The 27,439-nt window shown below is 46.1% G+C and overlaps 1 protein-coding gene across 3 annotated transcripts; it reads right to left on the reverse strand.

The window, feature by feature from the left end:
* LOC135921430 (cholinesterase-like) lies at positions 1 to 27,352 on the reverse strand. 3 transcript variants are annotated; one of them, XM_070527050.1, is made up of 4 exons: positions 27,177 to 27,352; positions 4,518 to 4,798; positions 1,971 to 3,193; positions 1 to 185 (listed from the first exon to the last, which is right to left on the reverse strand). In XM_070527050.1, exons 2-4 carry the CDS (start codon positions 4,782 to 4,784, stop codon positions 23 to 25), a joined length of 1,653 nt encoding a protein of 550 aa, XP_070383151.1. In that variant the 5' UTR covers positions 4,785 to 4,798; positions 27,177 to 27,352; the 3' UTR covers positions 1 to 22. The 3 variants fall into 3 exon arrangements, with proteins under 3 accessions (XP_070383151.1, XP_070383152.1, XP_065311859.2); XM_070527051.1 differs by lacking the exon at positions 27,177 to 27,352 and adding an exon at positions 22,750 to 22,790; XM_065455787.2 differs by lacking the exon at positions 27,177 to 27,352 and adding an exon at positions 13,630 to 13,768.
* Between the last annotated feature and the right edge of the window lie 87 nt (positions 27,353 to 27,439).

The raw sequence follows: 27,439 nt of genomic DNA on the forward strand, positions 1-27,439 counted from the left end.
TAGAGGTGAAATAACATTTATTTCAGCAAGATGTAGATGTACTTAAGTACAGTGACCTCCAGCGTTCGCACTGGGTAGCACGGAATCCCTGCGTCTCATTGAAGTGTCCTTGACCAATTCGAATCACTGTTGGTGTAGAAAATGTGTACTGTGGCCATTTCTGAGCCTTGGGTAGTTCAGGCGTGCTGTATGAAAACAGAAAATGCAACATGTTACTTTCGTGAACGTTCGTGGGAGAAATAAAGGTGATTTGGCTGGTGGAATGTCTGTAATCAAACGCTTCAAAAGATAGTCATATCGAGAAGCAGGGTATGCGCAATATTACGAGCAAAAATAAGCAGCGGCCGGCATTTGCTTGCAACGGCCACTAGGCTTTACAGTTTTGCGATAGGCTGTACGCATCGAATATCATAATGAACTGCACCGTACAGTGGTGATACTGCATAGCAGTAAGAAATATAGCCACAACAATCGTGGCCCAACAACTTTTCTCGATTTCATGGTGATAACATATACACGGACTCTTTAGGCGTATCCACCTTGCCGCCGCCTTCCGCTCTGGAGAACGATGTGGTACGGGCAGCGATTATTGCAGAGCTGCGCCACTGGTGGCGATACAAGTGCCCGACGCGTATAGTAAATCCTCAAGAAGGTGTTTTAAAAAAACCTTGTGGATAAAAACGCGAGCTCGAAGAAACGGAACTCCACAATGGGCTTGTAGTGGTTGATTTTACCAGTTATAGGAATTCAGATAGTAACAATGATTGATCTTAACGTGTTCCTTAGTAACCTACACGTATTCACTTCCGTCTGCTTCTCTGGATGCTGGCGACATTGACCATACAGCATTGCAGAAAAATTTCTGTGTTGTTCTACGATCCTTTTTTGGAACACATAATTTAGAAAACAAGATAAGTGTTTTCGCATTGATAACAATGATATGGATGTGCCTTTGCACATTCTTCGGAAATACGCTGATGTGTTCCAGCGCAGCAATGAAAATGGGCAGTCAGTTAATAATATTTGGGGTTTTACGTGCCAAAACCACATTCTGATTATTAGACACGCCGTAGTGGAGGACTCCGGAAATTTTGACCACCTGGGGTTCTTTAACGTGCACCTAAATCTAAGCACACGGGTGTTTTCGCATTTCGCCCCCATCGAAATGCGGCCGCCGTGGCCGGGATTCGATCCCGCGACCTCGTGCTCAGCAGCCCAATACCATAGCCACGAGCAGTCAGTTAACGACCATGTAGCGCATTTATTCTTCAGATTCTCACACATAGCTGGCTGTTTTGGGGAAGTAGCTTTAAAGGAAGCTTCACGCAATTAGTATTTCTAGTGTAGTAGCGTCTACCGCCTACGCGTAGCTAATCGACAATTAACCAGAACGCAAGTTGAAATAGTGTTACGCATTGGAGTAGCTCAGACCGTTTTTATTAAGGAAGAAACCTGAGAGCAATAAGTGCGTTCAAAAGCAGAGTGAGCCATGTACAAGTAAATGTCAGTACTTTGGGCTTAATTTAATTAAGCGTGTATTGCAGCTCCGTAAGGAAGAATTTTTATGTACTTCGGCTTGGCTTTTTAATGTTAAACGAAATGCTCATACGGCAAACCTGGACTGGTGTCAATTTATAGAAGACCAAAAGAAGTCATGTTTCACACAGTAGATGACTATAACCCTATTTTTGTGGGTGCAAAGAATTGCAAAAAGCCACATTCCCATTCAATCGTGCATACTGAAAGCAAGCCTAAATTTCTTGTACATATGGCTGGAAGGGCTGAAAGTAGAGTTGCCGGGTTGTCGAGCTGCTAAGCTTCGGGACAACATCATGCTTTTAGTTATTCCAGTTCACGACTAAGACGTACAGGGAAATTAGCAACCAGAAAATCAAAAATTGTGGAACAAGATTCATAATTTGGTTCTGAGTACTTCAGTAGCGAAATATAAAGAAAAAGAATTTGCGTACCCGTTCTCGCTGAAACTTGCCAGCATCCGAATGAACGCCTCACTCATGCGGCCATCCAGAGAATCAGAGTCTTCGGCGTACGGTTCTCCGAACACAAACCGTATATCCGAGGCGTGCGGCACTCCCATCCATTCTGGGAGCGGATACTTGGACGACTTATGGGCGAACACATAGGCGAAAACCTTATTGTTCCTTTCGCTGTGCTTCTCTGCAAAGAATTGCAGCGGGCAGTTGAACAGTCTGTCAGATACGTAGTCAACGTACTGCCTCCTGAGTGCGTTGTTGTCGCCCTGTGGGACCTCATCCGTGTACTGCTTTAGCACGTCTGGTAGGTCTGCTTTAAGAAAACCTAATAGTGCGGCACGAAGAGAATCAGTGAGTCCCTCTGTTTCAGTACCGTTAAGATCTGCGAGCAAAAGCTGTGATTTCAGCGGAAAGAGAAGAAACAGAGCAGCTTCGTCGGAGGTTACGCCGGCTACTACATCGACCGATGAGAAGAATCCGCGGTTTATGGCCACCCGAGGATGCCGGGGAAGGAACTCGTTATGGTAGGTGAGACCGAATGGAGCGAGCCTTGGCGCCATATCCGCAAGAGAAACCTTCAAGAGTTCATCCGCTGACTTGTTTCGCATGCAGTTCACGACCTCTTCAGGATTGGTCGAGATACTGATGGTCCCTTCCCTGGAGCAGCCGACAACTTTTGCAACTGCGTCACCTTTTGCCATGCTCTCTTCCACACTGTCCCAAATGTCAAAGCTGTACATTGTGCCACTCAGCAACACGGCTCTCCTGAAAAGACCATGGCTCATCGGTGACAAGATGTGGGCATGCGCGCTGACAGAGCCTGCACTCTCACCAAACAAGGTGACTTGCTTTGAATCTCCTCCGAAAGATTTGATATTGCGCTGCACCCATTTTAAGGCCATGTTCTGATCCATGGCACCAACGTTACCAGGTGCTTCGGGAGAGTTCGCATTCATAAAGCCTAGTATGCCAAGTCTATAGTTCATTGAGACAACAAGCATGTCAGTAAGCGCTGCGAGCACTGCTCCAGTGTAATTCGCTTCATTAGCGCTGCCGAAAGTGAAGCCTCCTCCATGGATCCAGACTAGGACAGGTCGGCTAGAGGAAGTTTTTGAGGAACTTTCGGGGACCCAGACGTTCAGATGCAGGCAATCCTCTGTGATAGTAATGCCACCCAGGTTGAACCCAGGCACCGGGACCTGCGTTAGGAAAGGACATTATAGAATCTGTGCTCTGATGTATGCTACCACTTGAGAAGGGTACACGTCACTTGAAGGAAGCAGGATCTCATTTATACTCGCTAAGACATGTAGAAAATTGAAATAGGTATGTAGAAAATATGTAGGTTTCGCATGTAGGTTGTGCAGGTTTGTTTGGAGTGTGCCAGCATGATTTTGACCCTTCAATGTCACTACGCTATACCGGCTTCCATCACGACCTGTCTGTTACTCCAGGGTACAGTGACAACAATAATATTTGTACCACGTTTTTCGTCACGTGACTAGTCTACATAGCTGTGACTGCCCTTGTTTTTTACAGCCATAATGCTCACAAAATGACCCCAACTAAAATTTCCCTAGGCATTTTTATCTCTCTAATTTATGCAGTGCTGTCGCTGCAGCGAACGGCACTCAACGAAAATATCACCTGAATAAATTTGCAAAAACCGCAGAAACAATATAATGACATCTGCGTTGGCTTTACGAGCTGCTGCGAAGTTTCGGGACACACGGAATTCTGATATGTTGGAGCATATTAACGTGCACAATGTTCTTAGTAAGTAGGTACTTTATATTTCGACATACATTATATAGTTGCCACAAAACAGGAACACAATAGATGGCCTCGTAATGAGCAAGACATCGCCAAATGTAAAGAGCCACTGCAGCGTGCTTGTAAACCACATAGAGACTTTGGTTTCGAAAGAAGACTACTGGAATGCCAGAAGTAACGGCTTGGCTGGCTGTAACACTGGCACACTGACAATGCGATTTCTATGTAGGTTCACGCCAGTTATAATCAATAGGCTTACGCGTGAAAAATAATTAGATATATGAGTTAATTCCATACATCCAAACTCTCCTACAACAAAGTTAGTTTTTTTGTTCAAATACATTCGTTACATATGCGTATCTTTTCTGGAAGAACAAAGAGAGGAAATAATTAATTAATTAAATACGAAACTACGCCTAGTTTGCAGCTATTTTTGTCTGTGACTCTGCCTCTCATTGTCATTAGCAATGCTGTTCTCGTTGCACAAGATTGTGCGGATCTGCTCCTGCACACTTTCCTCCATATCAGCACCACACGAGCGCAGCACCTCCATCGCAGAAAGGCGCCTGTTTACACTCAAGGCCTTGATGGAACTCGGGGTAGCGAATCCCTCGAGTTTCATATATTCAATGTCCATTTTGGTATGCATTAGTTATTCAACATGAGTGTTTTAGATAACCTGAATAATTCGCATTCTGTCGGTTTGTTGTATTCTAGTTTAACTCTTGATACGAGCGCATGACTCCGCACCTGAGGGCAGGCCGTAGACCTTGAAGTCACGTCGAGAGTGCCTTCCCAGGCACTCTTAGGCTGAGGAGGCCGGAACCGGAGGTTTCCAACGGGTGGTTCGGCAAACGGAATGCCGCGGTACTCCTCCACAGGTTTCCCCAGGGAGTGTACCAATTTGCCACGCACTGTGCCCTCTGTTGTCTCTCTGTCGATGTTTATTTCTTCAGCCACGGCACTCAACACGCCAGTGAGCAGCAGGGGAATGAGCACAGTTCCTGCCGACACCATTGCTCTGGGCTGGCCTTTAGTGGGGAGGGAAGGAGAATTTTCAATCAAACATTCAATGATCCCACGCATCATTCAGTAGTGACTCTTGCACTGACGCCATTGTAGCTGCTATGTTGGAGAGCCAGTACGGTGAGAAGTTGCGTTTGTTCGCGTCCCACGCGGTCGCTCTGTCGTGGGGACGGCTCTCAGGTCAGTAATGTTTCGACCGCGTCTCTATGACACTGAAACATGTTACCCGCGGAAGTGAGTATGATAAACTGAGGCCATCCTAACGTCCATATCCAAGCATCTTAGCAGCTTTAATCGACATTAGTTTGTACGGCGATTATTCAGTGGTGAATCACATGTGCAAAAAGTAGTTTCGTCAGCAGAAGGATGCATCGATTGCGATAGCAAATTCGTACACAGATATACGAAGTAAGGACGGGAGTTTGTCGTCCGTATAAACTTCGAAACATCCGCTTCGTAACTGAATTAACAAGCATGGTGTCAGCGCCCACAAGGAACCATGAACACACAACACTCGACGAGTGCGGACACTCGATGCAGGAAAGCGCCTCCTCCTCAAAAAACCTCCGCCCTATCTCACTTACTTCAAGTGTCGGAAAGGTCCTCGAACCCGTCATACTCACACGCTTGCATGGACATATGAACTACAGAGAGACCTCTTCCTCAATACCATGGTTGGCTTTCGCCCTAAACTTTCTGCTCAAGATATCATGATTCAGCTCAAGCACCAAATTATCGATGGAGATAAAAGCTCCAGGCTGGACACCAGAGCCATCTTGGGGCTAGACCTAACCAAGGCCTTCGATAGCGCCACGCATGACGCCATACTGAACCAACTGGCACAACTCCAGGTTGGACATCGCACATATAACTACGTCAAGAACTTCCTTACAGGTCCCACGGCCACCATCACCATCGGAGGGTTGCAGTCGCCAATTATTCACTTTTTCAGCAAATGCACGCCGCACGGATCAGCTCTATGCCCTTTTATGTTTAAGATGGCCATGGTCGGACTACCGCCTGCATTAGCTAGCATCCGCAACCTCCAAGATAGCCGCTACGCTGGTCATATCACAATGTGCGTCAGCGGGGGCAGCGACGGGGACACCCAAGATACGCTGCAGCAAGCCATCAACGAGGTTGTTGCATACATAGAACCGCGCGGCCTGAAGTGCTCCGCACAGGAACCGGAGCTCTTTCTATACAAGCCTAAATGGGAAGGCCGACGTCCAGACCCTCACCCTCCTCCCCCGAGAAAGAACTCGACGTGCATCAGCAACGCAGAGCTGCTGTACCTAGCATCCGTATTCTTGGCGTATGCATACAACAAAACGGCAGAAACACGCTGATAATGAAGTAACTAGATACTAATGTGCACCAAGCCACGCGCATCATTGCACGATCGCAAATCGACATCACGGCATGAAAGAAAACAACCTTATACGCCTGGTAACCACCTACGATTTGAACACGATCACCTATGCCGCCCCGTACCTTAGCCGCAAGGCAACTGACAAGCTCAAACACAATAGCGTGATCAGGAGGGCCTCTAAACAAGCCCTACATCTTCCCATATCGACCTCTAACGAGAAACTGCACGCCCTCGCGTTCACAACCCCATAGACGAGCTTACTGAAGCTCTGCGTATTAGCTGAAACGAACCACTCGCCAATTCCACCACGGGCGGCCCATTCTAGGCACCCTAGACATAAAGTACACCACCCAATACGGACCAAGAGTACACGTCCCTCCAGACGGTATTGCTCAGCTAGTTATCCCGCCCATAACTCGCAATATGCACCTCGAACACAATCCATCGCGACGTGCAGAAAAAGCTAAATGACTACAAAAGCGCTACGACCAAGCCGCTGAATTAGCCTACGTGGTAACAGCGGAATACTCCAACCAAAACGCCATGTCGGTCATCGCAGTCGCGGGCTCGCAGTGCCGCCTCGCCGCGTCCGCATCAATGCTCACCACGCAACCCGAAGAAGGAGAATAAACGGCCATCGTTTTGGCCTACGCTGCTACCAATGCACACTGCATCATCAGCGATTCAAAAACGGCCATTCGCAACTACACAAGAGGACTGATAGCGCCCCAAGCTCAGAAGATACTATCTGGCACTACTCCATCAGAACAGCGCTGCGTCCATATCATCTGGGCCCCTGGTCAATCGGGTGCGGCTGGAAACGGAGCCACCCACGATGCCGCCCGAGCTCTCTCGCACGGGGCGCATCGCCCTTCTCCTGAGTCTTCCTATCCTCACGAGCCCTCTGTTCTGCATCATGGTCACGCGCGGGACCAAATGGTCACGTTAAGAGATGTAGAAAATGTAGAAAAAATGTAGAAAAATGTAGAAAAAATATGCTCAAGTAAAACTCTTGCTTGGGCTAGTTGGTTCATGCTTGAAGTAGTAAAGGCAAGTAGTAAGTAGTAGTAAGCATATTTCTTCTACATTGGGCCCTTTCTTTCATCAAAGCTTTCGCACTGATCCTGCCATTCTGTGCGTCAACCTGATCACCGTCTCAGCTTGCCAGTCTCGAGTGGCGCCGGTCTTGTCGTTTGTGTTCTTCTTCCTAAGTCCTGGTCTTCTGCGCCTTGCCTTTATAAACTACTTCAAGCATGAACCAACTAGCCCAAGCAAGAGTTCTACTTGAGCAGCGAGCGAACTGACCTTCGTGCGATCTATCGGGTCAACGCAAGAGCGGCGAGAACACAACGCGCATAAAGGTATGAGCCATCTGCAGCACCGTTTCAAGACACGGTGCGCGTGGCCGCACGCGTCCTCTGCAAAATTTCACTCACTGGCGGAGTCGAAGCCGCCCCCCTCCTTCACGCGCTGCCTCTCCGCTTTCCTCCATAATGGCTCGCAAGACTGAGCCGCGACTTTCAGTTCCCCTTGCGTCCGGTAGCGAAATGCGCAGTTGCTACTAATGCTGTTCTATATGCTCACGCAGGGCGAAGAGTTGCGCATAACGTTTCCGGCGCCGTTTGCACCGCTATTCGCCGAACGCTATCACGGGGTGCAAATTGACTTCAAGTGTTCAACGGAGCCGCCTGTGAAGCCAAGATTACGGGCGTGAGGCCTACTTGTCGTTTCAGTCAGTCTAACCGACATTGCAAAGAGCTAACCGTCAAGCGTGCGTTGCATTCATCAGCTTCGGGTGGCAGGTAGGGTATTCGACGATATTTGGTCAAGGAGCTTTGTGAAGTGATACGAAACTCGTCATTTATACACTTGTATTCCAGTATGGCCGCGCACCCCAAACTGCACGAACCGCACAGAATGGAGCAAAGGTTTTTTACGCGTTGCCGTGCGGACGGACAGATGTGCGACGGCGGCTAGTATGGGTACTTCGTAGCTGCCTAGACCGGCCGGCTCCGAAAAGGACCAGAATTTTCGAGATGCGTTCACCTTGTTGGAATACTTCTTCAGCTACAACAACATTTATCTCGAGTAACACCCATGTTAACGCAGAGATTCCTACGCTTGGCATGAAAGATTGCTCAGTTGTAAAATTGTTTGTGTATATGTGCAGCGCTACACAGACGCGGGACAAAGTGTGTGCAGACGCGGATATGTGTGTTGCACTGCACATATACGCCAAGAATGTTAACTTGCCAACTACCCAAATTCACTGTGTTACTTGTACGATCGTTCTGACTATGCGGGTCAAAAAGAGTGCGTTCAAAACAGAGGAGGAGGAGGAGGCAAAAACTTTATTCTGGTCCTGTACAAGTTGTTGCCACCTGGCTGGCTAGTCCCATGTTGGGACCGAGAGGTCAAGCCTCCTTGACCTATCACGGGCGTACTGGATAGCCAGGACTTCAGGGATATGATCTGGAGATCTGATCATTCCTAAAACCCTATTCCCGGAAATCCCAAGGCCGAGCAACCCACACTCCCAGAGCAGATGTAAATACTTGAAGATATAATTTGCCCATTGCACGCAGGTATTTCTCTCCACTGTTTTTTTTTTGTTGGCGTTCTAATTTTCATGTAACGTTGATTGATGTGCTAGTGTTCGTTTTTTGTAGTCAGCGAAAACCTCGCGCGCTCCCACTTATGAGACCGCTGCGATAGCTTCAAGATTTACCGCCCGGATATCTTGCTTCTTATATCAGCCATGATCAACATGAGGAACGTAGAACTCTGCCTGCATGCTTAATAAGCGTTGCATGATAGTAAATTGACCTGAGTGGTATGAAGAGATCAAGAAAAATGTGTTCTGATATTACAGTCTGCATTGTGTGAATAACTACTTTGCAAGTTTGCCATCTGGATGTGATTAGTGCAATAAAAATATACTGTTGTTACTCTTAATAGCTTGTTGCCTTTCCAGTCGTTTTTAATTCTGCCCCAAGGCTCCAAGACTCCATGAACGAGCAATCTTGCCCTGCTGCCAGCATCCATTCGTCAGCCATTCCCTTCGATTCAAACCACTTTATTGAGTGCCCTGCGATCTCGTGAGATGGGCATGTACCCCGTCTAGATTTTGGCCAAGTATTGTTGGCCCTTGGCGGCTTCCATGGCTTGCTGGGCGACCCAGAGTTGATAGCGCAGATTTGAGCTGAGCAACACAGACTCCGAGCACGATATACGAAATAAATTTGTTATAGGAGCTCCTGCATCTTGGATCTTTTTTCACTTCCAGATTCGCCGCTACCAAGGATCAGTTAGGTCTTCGGTATGAATTAACCGTAAAAAATAAGCTTTGCATAAAGTATGCGTATGTAAGCAATTGTAATGCGTTTAAATCTGCATGTCTGCACCGCATATACCGAAATCACGCATGCGTGTCAACGATGGCTGGGAATAAAGGACACTCTGCTAACGGTCACCCACATAACCGCAGGCACGTTAGTTAGCTTGGCGACGATAATTAATCGGTTCATTTCGGCCGCCAAAATGTGATCACCTAATAGTCTGCTTTACGTGTGCGAAGTTTTTTTTTCAAATGCCCTTTGAACATTTCTTGTCTTCCTGCCTCAGCGAGAAAACTTCATGTGCATGCTGAAAAACATTGCACCGCTTTTTGTTGCAAAGTACTGCGTGTTTGCAGGCGAACTTTTCAGCTGTTCGAGCCACGGGCGTCGCGACGATTTTGTTTCGGGGGGTCAGAACCCTACCCCGCTCCGGCTAGTCCAATGGTTCGAGCGTAGCCTGCATTAAAAAGTGTCACCTTGCTCAGCACTTGCGAACAATTTCCGCATGTAGCTCGCGATCAGCAGACAAAAAAGCAAATGGAACTGAGCGCGACATTTGCCTCCTGCGTGCGCGAGGAGTGGCTTCACTACATAACTGGAACATAATGCCGCAGCTATGTGCAGCTTAGCTCCTTGCGGAGTTTACACAGGAACACTAGTTGCTACTGGAGCACAACGCCGCAGCCGCCGCCCCCCCTCCCTTTCTCACATCCCCCCACAGCCTTTCGCGCGACGGAAGATGGCGCGTCTACTCTCCGCTTTTTCCTTCGAGCGTGCCAGATTGAGTCGCGATCAGCGGCTTCCCTCGCGTGCCTTCACTCGCACAACAGCATACGACGTGCGGCGACAGTTTTATCCCCCTTGATCTTTATATTGAACGTGACGGCTTCGCCGACGGCGACGGAGGAAATGCGCTTGGAGTGTCCATATGCTTCCTATCGCAATAAAATGGGCAGGTGTCTGCCGTTGACACATATGTCCGCGTCTATTACTCAAAAAAATGAAACCAAAAAGCATGTCGAGCTTTATTGTCTCAACATAAGGATCCCCCGCGCCCTCTGCGTTGAGTAAGTCGACTGGAAATACAAACTCTGCAGCAGCTGCTAGGTCGTAGGTAATTAGGTAGGTAATTAGGTAGGTAGGTAATCGTAGGTAATTAGGTTGGTAACCATGTGCGTTATGGGGAAATATGCACGAAGTTTATGTTCGTTAAGTGTTCCTTGGCATAGGCCGGCCCACTTCGCTAATGATATCTCCAGCATCATGATTAGCTGCAGTTTTTTTTTACGAACATTGAATGCCTGCTTTGTGTGGTGTCATTGAAAACCATAGCGCAATTCAAACACCTGAACTTTTTTTAAAGTTTACACCAGTATCATAAGGCCCACAAAGCTCTTCTGCAATTGCAAGAGCAGTGTCTACGCTCTGTTTATCAGTAAAAAAGAAGGCCACGTTGTCTACATAGGCAAGTCCCTTGCAAGATATACTATTTAAACCCTTACAAATTTTGTCCTTTCAGAATGCGCATAGCAAGTGGCTAGGAGCACAAGCAAAATATAAACGGAGACATAGGCGTCCTTGTGATAGTGACGATAAAAGCGTAATCAGATAGGAGAGATAATTATTGACTATCAGCTTCTTGCGCCATTAGCAAAACGTATTCTGCACCTCTTCTAGTACACTAAATATAAACGAGTGATTCACCCTGTCGAACACCTTAGCCAAATAGAACACTATCATTGCCACCTGGGCAATACCCTCAGCTAGGCACTCTTGCGTCAATCTCAGAACATGAATCTTGGTCTGAATAGACAGGACACTGATGCGACGTGTTTTATGATCACTTACAAGAGATTTTATCCCGACTTGCAAATGGGTAGATAATACATTTGGAAAAAAAAAAACTTATAATCTACAATGCATAAGTAGGTGGGCCGATATTCATCCGCTTTCTGCAATTAAGACGCATCCTTGCTTTTGGCTATGGGACTGTGTTGCCCTTCGTGCATTGTGGCAGTTGGTATCCTGCTTCCAAGGTCTCACTGTACGCCTGAAGTAATGTGGTAGGAGGGAAACAAAACATTGATAACATGCGATAGCAAGGGCATCCGGGCAAGGCGTCTTGTCTTTCACTAACGAATCATTGCATGCAGCTTCTTCATTGAAATCACTGTTTTCATAGGTATGAGCATAAGCATCCTGGTCTAACTTGGGCAGCAATGATGCAAACTGGCTGTGAGACGCCTCTATATCAAAAGCCTTACGGCCCCTAAATAGTGTTTGATAATGTTCGAAAAATGCTTTAGGTATTAGAGTTCGCTCCACAACAATGATTTCGCCATACTCTATATCTATTATTTGTATACACAGCGCGTGTCGGCAATCATCAGCTTGAGACCTACCGCAAGGCTTTTCTTTGAGAAAACACACGGGCTAATGCACCTCCATGTTTTTCTCTGTACAAAGCTTTTAACTGGGGCCTGGTATAACGAATACCATCAAAGAACAGTGGTGAGCAATTGCTGCAATGTTGCGTGTCCCAAGACAGCTTTGAGAGCGATGGCGTCAGTGAACGATTTTCGAAAGACAAGCAACCAATTTTGTACCGGAATTGGATGACAAACGTGCATTGCATGGAAATTATTTGCAACATTGTGGTATGTCAGCACATAATTCTTATTTGTCGTACACACGAAAACAGCACTGACGCCAAAAAAGAAAGGCGCACATGGCAATGAGCGTCCCGAAACATATAACGCAACCACAACAGAGGGCACAGCAATAATCAGGCGGTGGTCGAAAACAACGAAGAAAACATCGGCAAGGTCATTGCCAGCCTCAAAGAGACGCAACATAATGCACACGCATTTCTCTTCTGTTTACTGCTACATCGCCATTGATATTATCTTTCTCATTTTAGGAAAATAAAGCCAATGAATAACTTCCGTGCGGGCTTGCCGCGGGCGATTTTTTTGAAGAGAAAACGCAACGCCTCTGAACGTACCATGCATCGATGTTTATCCTACGAGGACTCCCTCGAATGCCCTCAACCCTCCCTCCTTCCACATTGACCTTCTTTTGTGGAGTGTGCACTCTGCTGGAATAAAATTCTTGGCGCATTTATTGGCAGTGAATGATATATTACGATTCGAGAGAATAATATTGATTTCCATGTGCGCGATATTAAGGGAACTTGCGAATTTTAGGCTCTTGAGTCCGACTTCGGTATAAAACAAGATATTCGCTATGATTTTCTTGAACGAAATCAAAGCATCACTTCAATTCCGTCAGCCCGGAGAAATCTCTGACCTTTATAGTAGGTGTAATGATTATGCAAAAATGTGTGGCGTGCAGACAGGACACAAGAGAAGTGGACAACACGAACGCCGTGTTCATTTCGCTTCTTTTGTGTCCTGTCTGCACGCCTCACCTTTTTGCATAATGAATCCTTACCAACTAGCTCAGCTTTCTGTCGTTCTTAGGTGTAATCGTGCGCCATCATTATGGTAACTTAAAGCCTGCAGAACATAAGCAGCCGATGCAAACGACATTGAGGCAGTAGAAAGAAACATTCGGGGTATCAGCAGTGGTGGACGAGGTCTGTTGCCGACCTGAACAGGTGGAAAACGAGAATGCTTCAAGAAATTTTTGCAGAGATTCGAAGCAAAACCAGATAAATGGCAGTGCGCTTCGTGACGTAATGAATCGCGTCAGCACTACTCAATGGGATTGCTCTACATAAAGCTGTTACGTCAACCGATAAAGTGCGAGCGGAGTGCCGCCGGAGCCTCTCGTGGAAGAGATTCAGTGGGCATCTGGGGCTTCGGTCATTCTAAATGTTCTGTGGAGAAACCTGCAGCACAGTTTATTGAGCTCTCCAAATTTTCTGCCGGGCTAGGCACCCCCCCCCCTTTTTTTTTGCGTGATACACTATTATTGCACTCGTAAGGAAAACTAAAACAGTCAAAAGAAGCATATCGCGCCGATAAAGAAATACTACCAGATCGCGCGGCAATTCTAATATTCACTGCGGGCTTGCAACACATAATTACCATAGCACGCTGGAAAAAAATTATTGTAAATGAATAACAAGGAATGCCTGGTAGGCGTGTTCCGAAGGACTCACCGATGACCGACGAAACACAAGTCACACTTTACAGGCAGCTTTCCAAACTACAAGTACTGACGAACAGCGTCCCCGCAGAACGTTTTCTGCGACGGATGTTGTTTTTCGTCGCGTCAACTCGTGGAAAGCGAGGTTATGCGGCGCGGTCGCTCACCGCCACAGGTCTCAAGAGGAAATGAGCGACGGCCTTGGGAAAGCGGGTAGAATCGGTGCGAGAGAGGGACATCATCCTCTCCTGCAAAACGGGTGGGCGCGTGCTGCAAGCTCGTTGCAATACTTGCTGTAGACGACCATGTCTCCCAGCGCAGACGAGACGTTCAACCCTTCGGAGGCTGTAAAGTTTCTGGAGTAATCGACAAAGGAGACATCTTCGCCAAGGCAAGCATCTAATGTAAGAGCGATATGGTTACTGTATTGACAAACCATAATAAGCGCACATAAGAGAGATAAGCTTTAATCACGATAGTTGTTACGTTAATGCGTTGAAACTTGAGCACGTCAGTGCGACAGCTCACGATAGAAACGAAAATGTGTTGGAAGTACTTCCCACACGGAGTTCCCGATACTCTCGCATTTCTTTGTTGTTATAAAATCACGAAAACTTATATTCATTTATGATCACATTGAATAAGCTCTCTGTCACGAAGCAGAAATAATTGAGTAGGCGTAATTTTTTTCAGCTGTGACAAATCACTAATGTCAACCGCACTTCAATATTCACAACACATTGTGCTTGAAAAACAGCGATCAAGTTTCTCTTATTCTTTGCATTCATTTGAAGAATACGAATAGAAAGGAACGCGTGGATTGCTTCTGTTCTAAAAATAAATGCTTGAACACGTCCTGCTGATGTTCAAATGACCCATACGCTTTATTCGTTCTTTGCTCAGTGGGGAACAGATAGATCGATTACGACTCAGAACTTTCTGCCGTTAAATATATTAAATGTACAGGAACCCATGCTACCGTAAAAAGCTTGTAGTGTTGCTCTTATAGTGGTGAATTGGCCGAAACAGATATTCTGTGTCGTAAGCTCCCAGAAAATAGTAGCTATTACACTATCCATTCATTTCATATTGGAATTTGACATCCGGCTTGACATATACTGCCACTTCTATTTACTTTTTCATTGGAGTAAGTGGGGGAAGGATGGGGTGAAATATTCTTCCCAATTATTTTCCGCAGATACCAGACTGAAGTTCGCTTTTTCACTCGACCCACTTTAAAAGGGATGCATTGCATAAATACCAAACTGCGGTGTACAAGCACTGCAATGAAAAAGTTTCACAAGTACCGCTAAATAATTACGTTGGACTTACTGTTCTTTATATATATTTGAAGCATTCTGTAAATAATTTATTTTCATGAATTGAATTCTGAGAGTGGAGTCTTGTACACTAAGGAGAGAGAGAGTGCGAGGAGAGGAAATGTCCGAAGGTTAACAAGACACTTTACAGCTCATCACTGAAGGAAGCTAATAAGGAAGTAAGAAAAGAGAAGGAGAGGTGAGAAGAGCCCAGTTTCACGAACATTTGAATATAAGCACCAAGCCTAGAAGCGCTCAAGGAGACCTGCCGACGTGCTGAGATATTGCAATAAATTTTGCGTTGTCCTCTGTGACAAAAAATGGAAACTATTGAACACATTCTGTGTCTTATGCCCGGCATGAAGTCGAGCGCTAACCTCACTGGACAGCATTAAACAGGCTGGAATCTAGACCATATTGAGAAATGAAAATTCTTGGACCATGGCTGTGCACATATCTATATAAATTAAAGACTTGCGTTCAATTGAAATAGCCTTACTACTGCACCGTGTGAGTTTCACTAACAGAAAGAGTGTAGAAATGTGTTTGTGCGAGAGGATGCACAGCCTACTTTATTTACTAATGTGGTCAACCCGCAATGAGAGGTACGTAGGTGGAGGGATGAGTTCAGCGTGTAGATGATGATAATGACAGACTTCTGAAATAAGCATAAGCGGAAAACTTTTCTGCGTAGGGTTCACTGAGACAACGCTTAACTGGCTTTCACTGTTGTTATGCTGGATGTACGAAAATAATTGGCTGGTATGAAGCGTGTGGCGTTATTCTGAATCAGTGCAAGTGCATTAATACAGTTATCGCGGTCAGGTTTTCAAACAGCAGCGGCATATTCTAATTTTGGGTGCACAACGGTTTTATAAACAAGCAATTTTAGTTCTGTTGCAGACTTACTAAAATTGCGACGTAAGTATCTTAGCATTCGATTTGTGTTACTTATTACGGTGACGTGAGTTTCCCGCCTAAGATCAGCAGTTATGTTGAATCGCAGATATCGATAGCATGAAACTTCTTCAAATAATCGTAGTAATTTTGAGTTTATAAACTGAGCGGCATTCGTTTGTGCGAGAAACATACATTATTTGCATTTATTAATGTTCAATTTCATGAGCCACTTATCGCAGCAAGCCATATTGTAATTAAGTCAGATTATCATATCTGTTCCTCGTGTTCACTACTAATTTCGCAATATATAACACAACCATCCACGTAAATGTGAAGATTAGAAGAAACGCAACTTGGTAGATTATTAATGTAAATTAAGAAAAGCGATGGGCCGAAAAGTGAGCCCTGAGGCAGGCCAGATGGAACATATAATGCTGAACGATCATGATCGTTAATCGTGACATACTGTAGTCGGTTGGGAAGATATTCTAGCCATGTTAGTAATTTATGATCTAATTTCAACGCTGAAAGTTTTACCATAAGAAGCGTGTGGCAAACTTTATCGAGCACTTTGGCGAAGTCTCAATATATGCAATCAGCTTGATAACTTCTGTCCTGTATGGTGTGCAAGCAATGTGTGGAAAGTACTAGTTGTGTTTCACGTGAGTACGATCGGCGGAAATCGTATAGAGCACCCGTGAAGAAGTTATTTGGGTCTAAGAAGTTAAACATGTAGGAAGACAGTATGCTCCATAATTTTGCAAGGAATGCTCGTTACTTAAAGTGCGCGGTAGTTAAGAGGACAGGGGGCGCTACCAGACTTTTGAATAGGAACCACCTTCCCAGTCTTCTATTCCCACGGTAAGAAACCATGATGAAGTGATTGTTGAAAAAATTTAGTAAGGAAAACAACTGAGCATATATTTGTTTTAGAAATGTTGAGTTGATGTTATCTGCGCAACAAGAGAAAGGTAATTTCAGAGAGTTGAGTACCTTTGCTATACCAGCATATTCTATCGTAACAAGACGCATAGGGGCAAGAGTTCTGGGAGCAAAAGTGCGAAGCTCGTCTGGATAATCAGAGTAAAGATTACTAGTGATAGCTCTATTAAATATGTAAGGGCAATGAGCTGACGGTATGGGTTCGCCTCAATCATCATTAACAGATATCAGGTAACTTTCATTGCCTTTAACAATCCTCCAGAATTTCTTAAGGTTATTACACAGTAAGTTAGGAAAAGTTGAGTCATAGAGTCGTAGAGTCATAGAAAGATATCTTAGTTGCGTGAACAGAATTTTAGTAATCTCTTTCGGCTTTAAAGTAGACTTCCCAGCATTCAGCAGTTTTCTGGAGCTTTTCCAAACGAAACAGCCGCTGCTTTCTTTACAGAGACGTTTAATCGTATTAGTAAACCATGGTGCATTATTGTTCGATACCCCTTCTCTTGAAGATACATAATTGTCAATGAGTTGTTTTGTTTTCGCAGTAAATATATTCCACTTTTCTTGAACATATCGAGTATCAAAGTTCTGAAGATTTAAATGTCCAGGAAGTGATTCAGTTTTTTTATTGGTAAAGTCAATATTAGCTCTCTTATAGTGCTAATTAATTTTTATATTGAGGCTGGAATCGATGAGAAGATATGTTGATGTTAAAGCGCAAGAGCGGATGATCACTGAGACCAGGGAGGTAAGTTATAAGAGATATCAATTCTGGGTGTGTAGAAATAATTAGGTCCAATTTATCCGAGGATTCAGGCATAGTCTTTGTCAGTTCTCTCACAAGCTGCGTGAAACGGAAGCAATTGGCCATGTCTAAGAAATGATTATACTCGGTTGCAGCTCGGCTTACTGTAGGAAAAGCGCCGGACCATGCCATACCTGGAAAATGGAAGTAACCTAACAGAATGACCGGGCTGGAAAGATACCGAGAATAATATCAGCAGTGACGTCATGCAAGTCATCAACAAATGTTGTAGGGGCGTTAGGAGGGCGGTACCATGCTCCTAGCATCATCTTTATATTTCTTAGAGAAACGCCCACACAGATTATTTCCAAATGCGACACTACGTGTACTTGAAACGATGGAAGTTCTTTCAATACAGCAATCAATGTGCGACCACCAGATATGCCCTCTCGATCGCAACGATACACATCCTAATGTTGACCGTTGTGAGAGAATTCGTTATTTGAAAATTTCGAGCTCTGCCACGTTTCCGTTAGTATGATAAGATGGGCACCACAAGCGCACGCCGCTGAGTTCAGTTGATCTCGCTTATTCAGCACACTTCTAATGTTGGTAAACAGTACTGAGAGGGAGAGTATTGTAAAGCTATCAGTGCCACTTCCCACCTATAACAACTAAGTTTCGTGATGCGCAGCAACAGGGTTATTTGAACCTTTTTTTTACCTTTAGCGCTTATCAGCGGGGCCATTATTGATATTGTTACGCGAAGGACGAGTCAGTACGACGAGCAACTATTTACAGGTGATATTTACAACAGCGTTTGCAGCTGGCCGGTTATGTTCACAGCGCAAGCCCAGTTCGTTCTTCCTCCTCTTTTCTTGAGTGATGGCGCCCACGCGCCTCGTTCAAACAGTCAAATACCACACGCGTGTAGCATAATCTCCCAGCGGCTGAAGCGGTGTCCCGGAGCATCTAAATTTCATCACTGGGAGGTGAAAAAATTGTGGGGTTTTACGCACCAAAACCACTTTCTGATTATGAGGCACGTCGTAGTGGAGGGCTCCCGACATTTCGACCACCTGAGGTTAATTCTTTAACGTGCACCTAAATCTAAGCACACCGGTGTTTTCTCATTTCGCCCCCATCGAAATGCGGCCGCCGTGGCAGAGATTCGATCCCGCGACCTCGTGCTCAGCATTGAGCCTCAGATTATCGCAAACACGCTCGTATGCTAGCGCGGCTTTATTCCACAAACTTTATCCCGACACCTATGCCAATAGTTCTTGCAGGTACTGCAATGACTTCGCCAGCCTGGACCATATGACATTGCCCCTTGTTGCGACGCACGGAACAAATAAATGAGGACAAGTGGCTCTCCGCTATCAAGAGCCCCGATGCCGGGGCGCTACTATGGGCTGTCCAGAGGGCCCACGATGCGGCATGGCCTGACTGTCCCAACGTGGGAGCGGCCCGCGGCGCGCTGAGTCGCGTACCTCAGGACCTTCATTAAAGTTATGCGTCCATCCGTGCATATGCACCAGAAGCAGAACTTTCTTTTAGCGATAAGAGTATATTCTGCATCTGGCGCTGATCAGTAGCCGCCGCGAACTCTGTAGAAGAACATCGATTTCATATATGTTCCGTGCAAGGCGCTTGTGCATCATTTTGTAAAGACGTAACAACATCAATAAAATCGGAATTGAGGTCAACCGTTGTCTGCGATGTAGGCGTAATGCGAGTAGGCACGTCGACGACGTTGCAGCACCCATATGACTACAAAATTTTCTGAAAACGCATGCGTTCTGGGTTGTCTGGGCGCGCATCTATATTTAAATCACGCATGAAAACTGTTTCGAGTTTGAGCGCAATGCTTAGTTCAAATAACTTTGCGGTAAATACCAAGAACTTGCACATGCATCCTGACGGCGGGCGATACTCAAGCAAAATGAAAATGTTCATGCACTAAAGGCCAATGCATTCATACCATTCGTTGACAGGTCGGGAATTATAATACGGCAAACCATATCGCGCAAAACAGCAATTCCGCCACCGTTTTTGTTCGTTGAATCAAGAGAGGTTAAGCCATAACTAATAATAGAAGCACATTCATCCCTTGATATAAACCATGTTTCGCTAAAGCAAAGTAGGTCAAAAAAGTGTTTTAGTTCTGATAGATAGAAACTTACTTCCTCGAACTTATTGCTTAAACTGCGCACATTAAAATGAAACATGGAAAGTGGACGCTGGTTCACTAGTGATGCGGAATCACGAGCAAATTGGAATTACAGGGTCGCCATCACGCTTTTGTAGACACAGCGCATGGATTAATATGACGTATGCTGCTGTCACTTCAAAGCTGTAAGACTGACCAGATACCCGTCGTCACCTATCACCACAGCAAGGCCATCGTTTCTTTGCAGCAATACATTTTGAGTGCGAATCACTGTTTGAGTGTGAGACATATTCGTGAAATTAAGTCCGGGCCCATTCCGCAGGTTTTTATAAAATAGCGCATGATAGTCATGCCATATTTTTCGAGAAAAACACGTGTCATTGTCCTTTAGTTGATTCTTGTTTGCACGCAAGGAATCGGGAAGTTTCTGGCGAGCACAACGGATAATAACGCCCCGTGTTCTGTCTGGTTTGGCCGGAAGCCTGTTTATTGCGGCGACGTCACTCTTGTTCAGCACTGGAAGCGCAGTTGGTCTCACTATTTTGTTTTCCTTCATCACTAAGTGTTCGTACTCGCCTTCCAGAACACGACGTATCCCAATATTTACCCTACGGTTACGGTATTCAATATTGTCCCGATGTAGTTTCATTAAGGTCAAACCGCTTTTTGTGACGTCCAACTGCGCATGCGCAGCGCCTTAGTGGCTGAGGACCGAAGCAATTTGGCAAGCGCTTGACCGGACTCGACTCTCTCTTCCGAGTGAGTGGAGTTCTGCATTGGCAGTCGCTGCACTTTTCAGTGGAATAAGGCGCCAGCCTATTCTATTACACTCTTACAGCTGTCTTGCCGTTCTACACGACTTGATACGATGTATATCGCGACGAGGTCTGCCCGTCCAGCGGTCAGACCTCAACTCTAGCACACATGATCCGCGAGTGCGGGTCGAGAAACCCCAAGTTCAGCTAGGAGTGTGACTCGCGTTTGCGTAGCCCCGCCCTACGCAAGCAAATCCTGGCTGTCCGCCGTGCCCGTGACCGGGCCGGTGGGCTAGACCTGCCAGTGCCGACGTGAGACTAGCCGGGTGCGCGATGAGCTCGCGTCCTCGCCGGAGCTCCAATACAGTTCTTTCGCTCACTTGTCAGCCTTGCCATTCTCGCTGCCGCGCGCACGGGCCGCCTTTCGAACATTAGTGCCATCCAAATCGGGCGCGATGCCAATGTCGTGTCTCGTTTACGGCGGCACCTCTAGTGACCATCCCAACAGGGCAATGGGAATTTTCCGATTTCTGCCTATAAAACGGCGTCGACAGCAGTGTGAAGCCTGGATTAGGGCTTCACTTTGTGACAAGTACGTATCGGCATATGCAGTTTACCCTTATGTTTTTCTCATTACTGACTCATACGAATAACCTGGACGAAGACGCAAATGTACATTTTCATATGTTTGAATTTGAGAATAGTTTGAGCTAGCTAATAAAAGTTAATTACGTCATTCACCGTATTACTACTATGTTCTTTGCCGTCACTACGTGAAAATACTGACGCTGTTTGTGTAGACGCACCAGTTTAAAAAAAGGACGCCGTTGACCGCTATGTTCGTACGGCGGCGTGTTTAAGAGGAAGATAGGCGCCCCACAATTCAATTCACTTTATTTCAACAGTGAAATTTTGAGGTGAGGTCCACTTCCCAAACAGGGATATCACCGATTGTGGTCATTCTGACCATTTTTTAGCATTTTGTAGAGGTACACACACTTTATCTGAGTAAATAACGTATGCAACATGGCATTCTGTGGGCCTCCCTACTACCTGTGTATGTATGTGTGCCTAGTACATGGCACACCATAAAGCAAGATATGCAGTTATGAAACTAGATATTCGACCCAAGAACTGCACCTCGTGCCCTATTCGAGTCATGCGTTTTTGCGCATACTCTTACTGTTTTATTACCAAGGAAGAGCTTCTCAAGCGTTGCCGAAGCTCTTCTTCCAGCCGTTCGTCACGCTGAAAAAGACGTCGATGGCTAGCTGACCATGACAAAATATGACGGCGCGTACGCGTTGTTTCGGTCTTCCATCACACGCTGCTTGTTTGATCGCCAGTCTCGCGTGGGGCGGCTGTCACGGCGCGCAACGGTGCCTGCCAAATTGTTTCTCGCGACCACCACACGATGGTGCCACAATGCATCGCAGAAGGCGGATTCACATCACGAATGAGACCCTTTAATTTGGTCAACTCTGTTAGAGGTGCGTGGTAACATTTTGCCAGCCTCATCTGAAATTCATTGAATTTATCAGAAAAATGTTGCACAGATGATTCTATAGGTGCATCACTTTTGTTGGCAGGACCAGAAGGGTATCTAGCTTGGTGTCAATTACCAGAAGTGTAACTGCTATGTCTTTATGGGGCTCTTGCCACCCACTTTCAGCATCCGCCTCCTGCCTCACCACCCGACATGACTCGCATTTGCATGATTTCTTTGAAATTTCGCGCTTTGCAGTGCAAGCTTCTTCCATTATACCCGGAGAGCAACGAAATTGAAATTTGAATTTTCACTCACAGCACGGAGCAAGAAATATTTAGGGGTGGAAACTCCGCTGTTTGCGGCGACCAGAAAAAGTCACATGCCCGCGGAGCCGTTATCGTGCTGGCGGCGCCTGGCGGCCTGGAAAGAAATCACCGCCGTTGAGAGCGCGCCGGAGACGCCTGCCCGGGCTCTGCATTTTTTTTTTCGCTGCGGCTTCTACGACGCGCCGCATGGCGCCGCCACTGTATACGGTCCCGTCGGCGCATACAACAATTGTGACCTTATCTGGTTGCCCGCGCTCTCTCGCGCTGACGGGAGTTTCACCTCCTAAATGTCTTACTCCGTGACTCACAGTAACTCAAGTACAAGCCATTGCCAGGGAAGGTGGATCGTCACACGCAACACCGCGACATTTTATCAGGTACTAATAACACTCGTAAATCCATAAGCAGCCTTGGCAGCAGTGGCAAACGCATCAAAAAAATACCTTTAAGACACACCACCAGCCTGTAAAACACAGAAACAGACCTTCAGATTCCTCGTCGGTCCGCCGCTGCCGACGCTGCCGAGTGGCGTTACACGCCTGTCACAGTCACGTTGATGTCACTGTTGGTGTTGATGTCGCAGGCGATTGCCAGTCTTTGTAAACCACGCAGCAAATATGGCCGAAGATGTAAATCAAAAGTTACTCGTTTCGCGTCATATATCAAAAAGTTTGGATCGGCAACAGTTCCGGACGGCGCAAACTGTCAAATACAGAAACATAGATTCAGATTTCCTGTTTATCTGGCGCCACCACTGATAACAATTGGGGATATCCTTGTGGGTTATATTCAGGATATTATGGTAATAGCCATTTGGGTGGTGATGTTCTGGACGCCGACAAGAATCTATGCATCTTTCGTATTGTATGGCAGTGGCCTCACTTTTAGTGCTTGTGGTTTTCAATTATTGCAAAGTTCCCATGTTACATTATCAAACGACTCGGAGTTCCACTAGTTCTGACTTTCCACCAGCAACACTGCAGACTGATTAGGATAAAATGTTCGCATTTTTATTCTGTAGGATTAAATATGTAACAAGGCGCATACCTTTGTCTGCGGTTCGCTTCTATTCTAATACCAGCTATGCGAACACTCCAGCACATTTATGCCGCTGTCGTTGCCATTGACTTGCTGTATCGAATGTAGTCCAAGCACAAAGAGAATGACGGCCAGTGCACCGTATGCTGCGGCCACGTCATGTGCTGCAGGTGCAAGGAAAAGCATGCCAGAGCGAGCCCAGGATGTTGGCGTCATACCCGCTGTTTTCCCACGCGTCCTACATCAGAAGTCGCGTGATGGAGCCGCTGGTGCCCTAAGATCAGGATACTGGAGGAGAGCGGGCATCTTCTGCTCTAACCCAGCCGTGGCTGCCAACGCAGGCGAGCGCATACGTTGTCCACGCGTCATAAAGTAGTGTTCAGCTGCGGCGGGTGCCGGGGTGGAAAGCGAGCATCTAAAAGCTTGCCGAAAAGCCTGCTGGCTTTGTGAGCCCATGTTCCTGCGAGCCTACTACTGTAGGACACTTAAAGTAGATTTTGGAGACGAAATGCGGTTGAAATGGTCAAGCTAGCGGCCAAGCGAAACGTTCGTCTTGAGGAAATCACGCTCGTCCCCTGCTGTCGGCGCCCGCCAACGTTCTGACAGCGAGCCCTCACGGTCATTGACTCAGGTCTGTTTGTGCACGGGACCATGCTGGTTTAGTTAGTCAGCAAATCTGAGAAATTCAAGCGGTCTAAACAGCTCGGTATCCTAATTTATACAATTGTCTACTATTCTGCAATCGCTATCAGTGTTTCACATTTCGGACGAAACATTTTTCTTGATGACCAAAGATGCTCACTTACATGTAAGGATGTTGCAGACACCGACAATGAGGGGTACACATGCGAAGAGGGAAATGTTGCAGTTCGTAGCAAGAATTGACTGTAAAATGGGCACCTTGACTTTGTGCACAGTGACGGCAAAGCAAGAAATTGAAAACGAGCAGTGGTAAGAAGCATCTAACGACGATTCATTGCGACAAGATGTAACGGTGTCCTGGAGACATTGGGTTAAACAGGTACAATTGCTTTTAGACTTTAACGCATCCAGATCGTTTGACTCATCATCATCAGACTGGTTACACCCACTGAAGGGCAAAGGCCTCTCCCATACTTCTCCAACAACCCCGTCCATGTACTAATTGTGGCCATGTCGTCCCTGCATACTTCTCAATCTCATCCGCCCACCTACCTTTCTGCCGCCCCCTGCTGCGTTTCCCTTCCCTTGGAATCCAGTCCGTAACCCTTAATGACCATAGGTTATCTTCCCTCCTTATTACATGTCCTGCCCACGCCCATTTCTTTTTCTTGATTTCAACTAAGATGTCATTAACTCGCGTTTGTTCCCTCACCCAATCTGCTCTTTTCCTATCGCCTAACGTTACACCTATCATTCTTCTTTCCATAGCTCGTTGCGTCGTCGTCAATCATTTGACTATAAGCACGTAGAGCAAACCCATAGCTACGATGTGCATTTCTTTTCAAAATAAATCTGTGAGAATATATGCTCCACGGTTCCCAAGAAAAAAATAAACAGGAGAGATAGTTATTGGGCTAAGATACCGACCCATGCGAGAAGGTAAAGTAGAGCGCGAGTTGATATATTCGAAGACCCCAAGGATGTTTCTTCCTTGGCTACATCTAGCAGACTACATTTATCGGCTCACGTTGCACCCAGGAATAAACATTACATTATCGCGTCATCTTACGAAGTTCGAATACATATATGAAAAGCAACTGATAAGAAAGATGATTCACGGCTGCATTAACAGACAGAGATTGGACGGCAGACCTGTGCGTCGAGAAAAAGCCCAACTTTGTCCTGACAGAATCAACACGTACTCGACGTCATCGCTGTGGATTACGCATTATGATGTTTGTAAGAGACACGTGTAAAGGTAGCGCGAATTGGTGTGCTGCAACATTCGCTTGGCCCACGACACAAGCAGTAGGCGTCAGTGTTGTGAACAATACGACGACTGAATCGTCCTTACAGGCATTCGGAAGACTTGCACGGAGAACAGGTTTGTGTTTTATCATATAGATTAACAATGGAAGAGCGTTCAGGGAACCTAAGAAAGAGACGCAGATGTGGCAGGTGTCGCGAATAAAAGATCACATGAATGGCTGTCGCATCAAGAAACAAAAAGAAAACACTTCAGTTTGTTTTAATGGCGCATAAGCTTCATTTGGCTGTGCGAGGTGGGCTCTGACTCACTTTCTTTAGATGACTTGGCCAGTGATGATAAAGTGTTTACTAAATCCTGATGTGGAACTGTACCGATTACGATTGCCATGAGTTATCGTGTACAGACTCAGCCCTCGTGCACCGCTCTGAAATGCTACGTCTTCTTTCGTTGTTGTATTTGAAGGAGGATGTCAAAACGCCGTGTCCAAGAATTGAATTGAAGTCTGGGGCCTTACGTGCCAAGATCACGATTTGATTATGGGCCGCCGTAGCGGGGCACTCCGTATCAATTTTGACGACTAAGGGATATTTAACGAGCCTCCAATGCACGCGACACGGCCATTTTTGCATTTTGCCCCCATCGAAATGCGGCTGCCGCGACCCGGATTTAATTCCGGTACCTCGTGCTTAGCAGCGCAATACCGGAACCACTAAGCCACCACGGCGGGACCCGCATCCTCGAAGCAACGCGGATTGTTTAGCCGCTTCCTTTCACTGAAGTAAAAGAAGGGCGAGATGGGGGGGCAGTAGCAATGCTGCGTTGTCCAGCTGGTGTTAGGTTGTGTTGTATATCTAGTACTGCTATGGTTGTGTTGTGTGAAAGTCATTGTGCTAAAACCATTACAAATGATGGTAATTCACCACGATGGAAATTATGCTTCAGTATTTCCACTTGTGAAGAATTCCAGCTTTCGCTGGAATTATATGCGAATGATTGTAAATGTACACACACTGTTTGCCGTACTAATGCCTTGTCTGGCCTTTTGGGTAACGTCAAGTTAGGTAAGCAGCTTTTAACCCGAAATGGCCATCCAGTATGTATACTGAAGAAGAAAATTTATTTATTTATTTATTTATTTATTTATTTATTTATTTATTTATTTATCTATCTATTTATTGACTGATTGATTGATTGATTGATTGATTGATTGATTGATTGATTGATTGATTGATTGATTGATTGATTGATTGATTGGAACTATTACAGCAGTGCTCATGCCGTACCGTGCTCATCACTGCAGTGCTCATCCCGTACAGTGTAACTGTTCGGGATGAGCACTTATTAACAGCTTTTACCGCTCTATTCAAAATCACAGCTAAAGTACAACACTTCAGGATTCTTTCAAAAGTACAAAAGAGTTCAAGTAAAGGAAAGGTAGACGACGGTTCTGTGCTGTTATCGCCCGCCTGTGTGCGGCGTGCAACGTCACGACATATAGCTGGACAACCACTGCGATCGCCAAGCTACTTGTGACACGTGACGTCCCCAGAATTTGACGTCCCTTATTTGTCGTGGCATTGTTGGCTTACAGGGCGACGCCCGGCATTCTTGGGGTCAGTCCTGCGGAAATACTTATGGGTAGGCGACTGAGGACAAGAGTACCAATGCTACCACGTCATCGAAATCCGGGAAAAAGCAGCCCGAAAGTCGTGGCCAGAGACCAGACGGTGAGACGGTGGCAATGCCGCTACTACAACCGACGCCATCGGGCCAGACGGCTTCCCGAGCTAGAAGCAGGTGACTTGGTCTGGGTGACAGACATGCAAGCCAAGGCCACAGTCCTCGCACGAGCACCGAAACCGCGGTCATATGTAGTGCGAACAGACGACGGCGTTTGCCTCCGCAGAAACAGGAGAATGCTTAACCGTCTCCAAAAAGAAAGGGCGCACATGGAAACTTACGAATTTCCAGAAACCGCGGAGCAGCCCAGCGCGGCACAATTGGCTCATAGCCCAGATGGCGCTACTGCAACAGATTCAGCGGGGCCTCCAACTCGCGCTGTGGCCAGTGGTGACCCCACTCCCACTGTAACACGGTTTGGTAGACTGGTGAAGAAACCCATCCGACTGGGCTTTGATGAGTAGTGCTTTGGTGTTTAGTGTTCAGTGTTTTTCTAGTACAAAATATGTTCTCTGTCTTGTATTTTCGAATGTTCTTATGTGGT

This window comes from Dermacentor albipictus, chromosome 10, assembly GCF_038994185.2.
Source record: "Dermacentor albipictus isolate Rhodes 1998 colony chromosome 10, USDA_Dalb.pri_finalv2, whole genome shotgun sequence".
NCBI lineage: Eukaryota > Metazoa > Arthropoda > Arachnida > Ixodida > Ixodidae > Dermacentor > Dermacentor albipictus.